Source organism: Carassius gibelio, chromosome A10 (genome assembly GCF_023724105.1).
Source record: "Carassius gibelio isolate Cgi1373 ecotype wild population from Czech Republic chromosome A10, carGib1.2-hapl.c, whole genome shotgun sequence".
In the NCBI taxonomy this organism is placed as follows: domain Eukaryota; kingdom Metazoa; phylum Chordata; class Actinopteri; order Cypriniformes; family Cyprinidae; genus Carassius; species Carassius gibelio.
In genome coordinates, this window is record NC_068380.1 from 5,455,353 (window position 1) to 5,465,352 (window position 10,000).

Below are 10,000 nucleotides of genomic sequence, written 5' to 3' on the forward strand. Positions count from 1 at the left end.
ACAAACACACACACACACACACACCACTGAGAGAGTGAGTCCAGATCTACACACACACCACTGAGAGAGTGAGTCCAGATCTACACACACACCACTGAGAGAGTGAGTCCAGACCTACACACACACCACTGAGAGAGTGAGTCCAGACCTACACACACACCACTGAGAGAGTGAGTCCAGACCTACACACACACCACTGAGAGAGTGAGTCCAGATCTACACACACACCACTGAGAGAGTGAGTCCAGATCTACACACACACCACTGAGAGAGTGAGTCCAGATCAACACAAACACACACACACACACACACCACTGAGAGAGTGAGTCCAGATCTACACACACACACACACCACTGAGAGAGTGACTCCAGATCTACACACACACACACACCACTGAGAGAGTGAGTCCAGATCTACACACACACACACCACTGAGAGAGTGACTCCAGATCTACACACACACACACCACTGAGAGAGTGAGTCCAGATCTACACACACACACCACTGAGAGAGTGAGTCCAGATCTACACACACACACACACACCACTGAGAGAGTGAGTCCAGATCTACACACACATACACCACTGAGAGAGTGAGTCCAGATCTACACACACATACACCACTGAGAGAGTGAGTCCAGATCTACACACACACCACTGAGAGAGTGAGTCCAGATCTACACACACACCACTGAGAGAGTGAGTCCAGATCTACACACACACCACTGAGAGAGTGAGTCCAGATCTACACACACACCACTGAGAGAGTGAGTCCAGATCTACACACACACCACTGAGAGAGTAAGTCCAGATCTACACACACACCACTGAGAGAGTGAGTCCAGATCTACACACACACCACTGAGAGAGTGAGTCCAGACCTACACACACACCACTGAGAGAGTGAGTCCAGATCTACACACACACCACTGAGAGAGTGAGTCCAGATCAACACAAACACACACACACACACACACCACTGAGAGAGTGAGTCCAGATCTACACACACACCACTGAGAGAGTGAGTCCAGATCTACACACACACCACTGAGAGAGTGAGTCCAGATCTACACACACACCACTGAGAGAGTAAGTCCAGATCTACACACACACCACTGAGAGAGTGAGTCCAGATCTACACACACACCACTGAGAGAGTGAGTCCAGACCTACACACACACCACTGAGAGAGTGAGTCCAGATCTACACACACACCACTGAGAGAGTGAGTCCAGACCTACACACACACCACTGAGAGAGTGAGTCCAGATCTACACACACACCACTGAGAGAGTGAGTCCAGATCTACACACACACCACTGAGAGAGTGAGTCCAGACCTACACACACACCACTGAGAGAGTGAGTCCAGACCTACACACACACCACTGAGAGAGTGAGTCCAGACCTACACACACACCACTGAGAGAGTGAGTCCAGATCTACACACACACCACTGAGAGAGTGAGTCCAGATCTACACACACACCACTGAGAGAGTGAGTCCAGATCAACACAAACACACACACACACCACTGAGAGAGTGAGTCCAGATCTACACACACACACACACCACTGAGAGAGTGACTCCAGATCTACACACACACACCACTGAGAGAGTGAGTCCAGATCTACACACACACACACCACTGAGAGAGTGACTCCAGATCTACACACACACACACCACTGAGAGAGTGAGTCCAGATCTACACACACACACCACTGAGAGAGTGAGTCCAGATCTACACACACACACACACCACTGAGAGAGTGAGTCCAGATCTACACACACATACACCACTGAGAGAGTGAGTCCAGATCTACACACACATACACCACTGAGAGAGTGAGTCCAGATCTACACACACACACACACCACTGAGAGAGTGAGTCCAGATCTACACACACACACACACCACTGAGAGAGTGAGTCCAGATCTACACACAAACACACCACTTAGAGAGTGAGTCCAGATCTACACACACACACACCACTGAGAGAGTGAGTCCAGATCTACACACACACACCACTGAGAGAGTGAGTCCAGATCTACACACACACACACCACTGAAAGAGTAAGTCCAGATCTACACACAAACACACCACTGAGAGAGTGAGTCCAGATCTACACACACACACACACACCACTGAGAGAGTGAGTCCAGATCAACACACACACAGACCACTGAGAGAGTGAGTCCAGATCAACACACACACACACACACACACACACCACTTAGAGAGTGAGTCCAGATCTACACACACACACCACTGAGAGAGTGAGTCCAGATCTACACACACACCACTGAGAGAGTGAGTCCAGATCAGCACACACACACACCACTGAGAGAGTGAGTCCAGATCTACACACACACACACACCACTGAGAGAGTGAGTCCAGATGTACACACACCACTGAAAGAGTGAGTCCAGATCTACACACACACCACTGAGAAAGTGAGTCCAGATCTACACACACTCACACCACTGAGAGAGTGAGTCCAGATCAACACACACACACCACTGAGAGAGTGAGTCCAGATCTACACACACACAGACACACACACACCACTGAGAGAGTGAGTCCAGATGTACACACACACACCACTTAGAGAGTGAGTCCAGATCTACACACACACACCACTGAGAGAGTGAGTCCAGATCAACACACACACCACTTAGAGAGTGAGTCCAGATCAACACACACACACCACTTAGAGAGTGAGTCCAGATCTACACACACACACACCACTGAGAGAGTGAGTCCAGATCTACACACACACACACACACCACTGAGAGAGTGAGTCTAGATCTACACACACACACCACTGAGAGAGTGAGTCCAGATCAACACACACACACAGACACCACTGAGAGAGTGAGTCCAGATCAGCACACACACCACTTAGAGAGTGAGTTCAGATCTACACACACACACACCACTGAGAGAGTGGGTCCAGATCTACACACACACACACACACACCATTGAGAGAGTAAGTCCAGATCTACACACACACCACTGAGAGAGTAAGTCCAGATCTACACACACACACCACTGAGAGAGTGAGTCCAGATCTACACACACACACCACTGAGAGAGTGAGTCCAGATCTACACACACACCACTGAGAGAGTGAGTCCAGATCAACACACACACAGACCACTGAGAGAGTGAGTCCAGATCAACACACACACACACCACTTAGAGAGTGAGTCCAGATCTACACACACACACCACTGAGAGAGTGAGTCCAGATCTACACACACACACACACCACTGAGAGAGTGAGTCCAGATCAACACACACACACCACTGAGAGAGTGAGTCCAGATCTACACACACACACCACTGAGAGAGTGAGTCCAGATCTACACACACACACCACTGAGAGAGTGAGTCCAGATCAACACAAACACACACACACACACACACACACCACTGAGAGAGTGAGTCCAGATCTACACACACACACACACCACTGAGAGAGTGACTCCAGATCTACACACACACATACCACTGAGAGAGTGAGTCCAGATCTACACACACACACACACCACTGAGAGAGTGAGTCCAGATCTACACACACACACCACTGAGAGAGTGAGTCCAGATCTACACACACACACACCACTGAGAGAGTGACTCCAGATCTACACACACACACACCACTGAGAGAGTGAGTCCAGATCTACACACACACACCACTGAGAGAGTGAGTCCAGATCTACACACACACACACACACCACTGAGAGAGTGAGTCCAGATCTACACACACATACACCACTGAGAGAGTGAGTCCAGATCTACACACACACACACACACCACTGAGAGAGTGAGTCCAGATCTACACACACATACACCACTGAGAGAGTGAGTCCAGATCTACACACACATACACCACTGAGAGAGTGAGTCCAGATCTACACACACACACACACCACTGAGAGAGTGAGTCCAGATCTACACACACACACACACCACTGAGAGAGTGAGTCCAGATCTACACACAAACACACCACTTAGAGAGTGAGTCCAGATCTACACACACACACACCACTGAGAGAGTGAGTCCAGATCTACACACACACACCACTGAGAGAGTGAGTCCAGATCTACACACACACACCACTGAGAGAGTGAGTCCAGATCTACACACACACACACCACTGAGAGAGTGAGTCCAGATCTACAGACACACACACCACTGAAAGAGTAAGTCCAGATCTACACACACACACACCACTGAGAGAGTGAGTCCAGATCTACACACACCACTGAGAGAGTGAGTCCAGATCAACACACACACAGACCACTGAGAGAGTGAGTCCAGATCAACACACACACACACACACACCACTTAGAGAGTGAGTCCAGGTCTACACACACACACCACTGAGAGAGTGAGTCCAGATCTACACACACACCACTGAGAGAGTGAGTCCAGATCTACACACACACCACTGAGAGAGTGAGTCCAGATCAGCACACACACACACACACACACACCACTGAGATCTACCAGATCTACACACACACACACACCACTGAGAGAGTGAGTCCAGATCAGCACACACACACACCACTGAGAGAGTGAGTCCAGATCTACACACACACACACACACACACACACACCACTGAGAGAGTGAGTCCAGATGTACACACACACACACCACTGAAAGAGTGAGTCCAGATCTACACACACACACACACCACTGAGAGAGTGAGTCCAGATCTACACACACTCACACCACTGAGAGAGTGAGTCCAGATCAACACACACACACCACTGAGAGAGTGAGTCCAGATCTACACACACACAGACACACACACACCACTGAGAGAGTGAGTCCAGATGTACACATACACACCACTTAGAGAGTGAGTCCAGATCTACACACACACACCACTGAGAGAGTGAGTCCAGATCAACACACACACCACTTAGAGAGTGAGTCCAGATCAACACACACACACACACACACCACTTAGAGAGTGAGTCCAGATCTACACACACACACACCACTGAGAGAGTGAGTCCAGATCTACACACACACACACACACCACTGAGAGAGTGAGTCTAGATCTACACACACACACCACTGAGAGAGTGAGTCCAGATCAACACACACACACAGACACCACTGAGAGAGTGAGTCCAGATCAGCACACACACCACTTAGAGAGTGAGTTCAGATCTACACACACACACACCACTGAGAGAGTGAGTTCAGATCTACACACACACACACCACTGAGAGAGTGGGTCCAGATCTACACACACACACCATTGAGAGAGTAAGTCCAGATCTACACACACACCACTGAGAGAGTAAGTCCAGATCTACACACACACACCACTGAGAGAGTGAGTCCAGATCTACACACACACACCACTGAGAGAGTGAGTCCAGATCTACACACACACCACTGAGAGAGTGAGTCCAGATCAACACACACACAGACCACTGAGAGAGTGAGTCCAGATCAACACACACACACACACCACTTAGAGAGTGAGTCCAGATCTACACACACACACCACTGAGAGAGTGAGTCCAGATCTACACACACACACACACCACTGAGAGAGTGAGTCCAGATCTACACACACACACCACTGAGAGAGTGAGTCCAGATCTACACACACACACACACCACTGAGAGAGTGAGTCCAGATCAACACACACACACCACTGAGAGAGTGAGTCCAGATCAACACACACCACTTAGAGAGTGAGTCCAGATCAACACACACACACACACACACACACCACTTAGAGAGTGAGTCCAGATCTACACACACACACACCACTGAGAGAGTGAGTCCAGATCTACACACACACCACTGAGAGAGTGAGTCTAGATCTACACACACACACCACTGAGAGAGTGAGTCCAGATCAACACACACACACAGACACCACTGAGAGAGTGAGTCCAGATCAGCACACACACCACTTAGAGAGTGAGTTCAGATCAACACACACACACACACCACTTAGAGAGTGAGTCCAGATCTACACACACACACCACTGAGAGAGTGAGTCCAGATCTACACACACACACACACCACTGAGAGAGTGAGTCCAGATCAACACACACACACCACTGAGAGAGTGAGTCCAGATCTACACACACACACCACTGGGAGAGTGAATCCAGATCTACACACACACACCACTGATAGAGTGAGTCCAGATCAACACACACACACCACTGAGAGAGTGAGTCCAGATCTACACACGCACACACACACACCACTGAGAGAGTGAGTCCAGATGTACACACACACACACACACCACTTAGAGAGTGAGTCCAGATCTACACACACACACCACTGAGAGAGTGAGTCCAGATCAACACACACACACACCACTTAGAGAGTGAGTCCAGATCAACACACACACACACCATTTAGAGAGTGAGTCCAGATCTACACACACACACACCACTGAGAGAGTGAGTCCAGATCTACACACACACACACACACCACTGAGAGAGTGAGTCTAGATCTACACACACACACCACTGAGAGAGTGAGTCCAGATCAACACACACACCACCACTGAGAGAGTGAGTCCAGATCAGCACACACACCACTTAGAGAGTGAGTTCAGATCTACACACACACACCACTGAGAGAGTGGGTCCAGATCTACACACACACACACCATTGAGAGAGTAAGTCCAGATCTATACACACACACACCACTGAGAGAGTAAGTCCAGATCTATACACACACACACCACTGAGAGAGTAAGTCCAGATCTACACACACACCACTGAGAGAGTGAGTCCAGATCTACACACACACACCACTGAGAGAGTGAGTCCAGATCTACACACACACACCACTGAGAGAGTGAGTCCAGATCTACACACACACCACTGAGAGAGTGAGTCCAGATCAACACACACACAGACCACTGAGAGAGTGAGTCCAGATCAACACACACACACACCACTTAGAGAGTGAGTCCAGATCTACACACACACACCCCACTGAGAGAGTGAGTCCAGATCTATACACACACACACACACACCACTGAGAGAGTGAGTCCAGATCAACACACACACACCACTGAGAGAGTGAGTCCAGATCAGCACACACACACACACACCACTGAGAAAGTGAGTCCAGATCTACACACACACACACCACTGAGAGAGTGAGTCCAGATCAACACACACACACCACTGAGAGAGTGAGTCCAGATCTACACACACACACACACCACTGAGAGAGTGAGTCCAGATCAACACACACACACACACCACAAAGAGAGTGAGTCTAGATCTACACACACACACCACTGAGAGAGTGAGTCCAGATCTACACACACACACACACTACTGAGAGAGTGAGTCCAGATCAGCACACACACACCACTGAGAGAGTGAGTCCAGATCAGCACACACACACACCACTGAAAGAGTGAGTCCAGATCTACACACACACACCACTGAGAGAGTGAGTCCAGATCTACACACACACACCACTGAGAGAGTGAGTCCAGATCTACACACACACCACTGAGAGAGTGAGTCCAGATCAACACACACACAGACCACTGAGAGAGTGAGTCCAGATCAACACACACACCACTTAGAGAGTGAGTCCAGATCTACACACACACACCACTGAGAGAGTGACTCCAGATCTATACACACACACACACACACCACTGAGAGAGTGAGTCCAGATCAACACACACACACCACTGAGAGAGTGAGTCCAGATCAGCACACACACACACCACTGAGAGAGTGAGTCCAGATCTACACACACACACACCACTGAGAGAGTGAGTCCAGATCTACACACACACACACACCACTGAGAGAGTGAGTCCAGATCAACACACACACACACCACAAAGAGAGTGAGTCCAGATCTACACACACACACCACTGAGAGAGTGAGTCCAGATCTACACACACACACACACACACACACACACACACACTACTGAGAGAGTGAGTCCAGATCAGCACACACACACCACTGAGAGAGTGAGTCCAGATCAGCACACACACACACACCACTGAGAGAGTGAGTCCAGATCTACACACACACACACCACTGAGAGAGTGAGTCCAGATCTACACACACACACACACCACTGAGAGAGTGAGTCCAGATCAGCACACACACACACCACTGAGAGAGTGAGTCCAGATCTACACACACACACACCACTGAGAGAGTGAGTCCAGATCTACACACACACACCACTGAGAGAGTGAGTCCAGATCTACACACACACACACACACAACCCACTGAGAGAGTGAGTCCAGATCTACACACACACACCACTGAGAGAGTGAGTCCAGATCTACACACACACACACACACCACTGAGAGAGTGAGTCCAGATCTACACACACAGACACACACACACACACACACACACACACACACACACACACCACTGAGAGAGTGAGTCCAGATCTACACACACACACACCACTGAGAGAGTGAGTCCAGATCAACACACACACACACACCACTGAGAGAGTGAGTCCAGATCAGCACATACACACACTTGTCATTAACACACTCTTTGAATTAAGTAGATTGTTCTGAGCTCACTGACAGATATTTGTTATTGTTTGATTGTGGTGCTGTCAGATGTGTTTAGAGCATTTTCTGTTGATAGATGTCCTCACTGAAGAGTGTGTGTGTGTGTGTGTCGTCCAGGTGCTGAACTGGTCAGATTACTGTCTGCCGTTAGCCTACAGTCCAGGACAGCCGTACCGGGCCATCGCTGAAGCCAGCCTGGAGAACTTCAGCCGCCTCGGTGTGGCTTTTATGGAAGATCGTCTGCACATGGGCAACGGGCTCCGACCTGAAAAGATCGTTTGTTAGTTTGACCGCAGTGAATGATGTCATCGGGCAGGTGTGTTCTCCTGGAGTCACTAACACAGTGTGTGTTTCTCTCCTAGCCGTGTTACTCCGAGAGACGGCGCTCCAAGAGCTGTTCGAGCAGCAGCAGGATCAGGATCAGGATCAGGAGCATCATCAGGAGGAGCCGGAGCTCCCGTCCCGACACCAGCACATGGACGGACACCACCTGCACCTCTCCAGCTGCCACGAGTGTCAGGAGCTGGAGAACAGCACCATCCTGTCTGTGAAGTACGCCTCCGTGGAGAACATCCCGGATCTGCCGGATGACTGCACCGCTGCGGATGAGGAGGAGGAGGAAGAGGAGGAGAGCAGGAGGAGGAACAGCAGCGGGAAGCCGCCCAACGTGCTAGTGTTCACGGGCGGCTGCGAGGAGCAGTTCCTGAAGATCCGCTCGCTCCTGGTGGAGTGTGTGGACACGGACTGCTACGCCATCTACCACCTGCGTCCACAGCAGGCCCTGAGCGAGCCCTGGCTGGACAACACCCTGCTGCTGGTGCTGGCCACTGACCAGACGCTCACCCCACAGCTGCAGCTGCGCTTCCTGTCCTATCTGAGCCAGGGCGGGAAGCTCCTGGGCCTGTCGTCCTCGCTGTGTCCCGCCGGACTCACGCTGCGGCCCGGAGACACACAGAAGGACCACCTCTGCAGCCTGACCTTCACCAAGTCCGACAGCACGGAGCTACAGATGAGTGTGTTGTCCAGCGGGAGCGTGTTTGTACGGGACGGAGCCGGAGTAGGAGACGTGGAGCTCTGGGGCGAGATCAGTGGCCGGGACGAGAGGGAGATGGCCATCGTGCGTGTGACCCACGGAGCGGACAGCGGGGAGGCCGTCCTGTGTCAGGTGATGAGCTCCGTCAGCACATCAAGCTTTAGGAAGCACTGCTTCATCAGAACTGTGTCAATCATGAGTGCTTTCAAAACACTTTACCCTTGTCCCAAATCACGCACTACACACTATGCACTTATACAAGACTAGAGTATGAATTATGTAAGCTTATTTAGACATGCATAATTAGAGTCTGGCAGCCCCTCCCCCTTTTAGCTCCACACTCCGTTTCTTTCGGTTGTTTAAGTGTATC

At 50.3% G+C, this 10,000-nt stretch overlaps 1 protein-coding gene across 2 annotated transcripts in view; it reads left to right on the top strand.

Annotated features, from left to right (window-relative positions):
• The window catches only part of hlcs (holocarboxylase synthetase (biotin-(proprionyl-CoA-carboxylase (ATP-hydrolysing)) ligase)), a 39,968-nt gene that overhangs the window by 26,369 nt on the left and 3,599 nt on the right, over positions 1 to 10,000 (top strand). For both annotated transcript variants that reach the window (XM_052607750.1, XM_052607749.1), the window contains 2 exons: positions 8,715 to 8,877; positions 8,960 to 9,762. In XM_052607750.1, the coding sequence (XP_052463710.1) occupies positions 8,715 to 8,877; positions 8,960 to 9,762 (966 nt within the window). The remainder of the gene's footprint in view (positions 1 to 8,714; positions 8,878 to 8,959; positions 9,763 to 10,000) is intronic.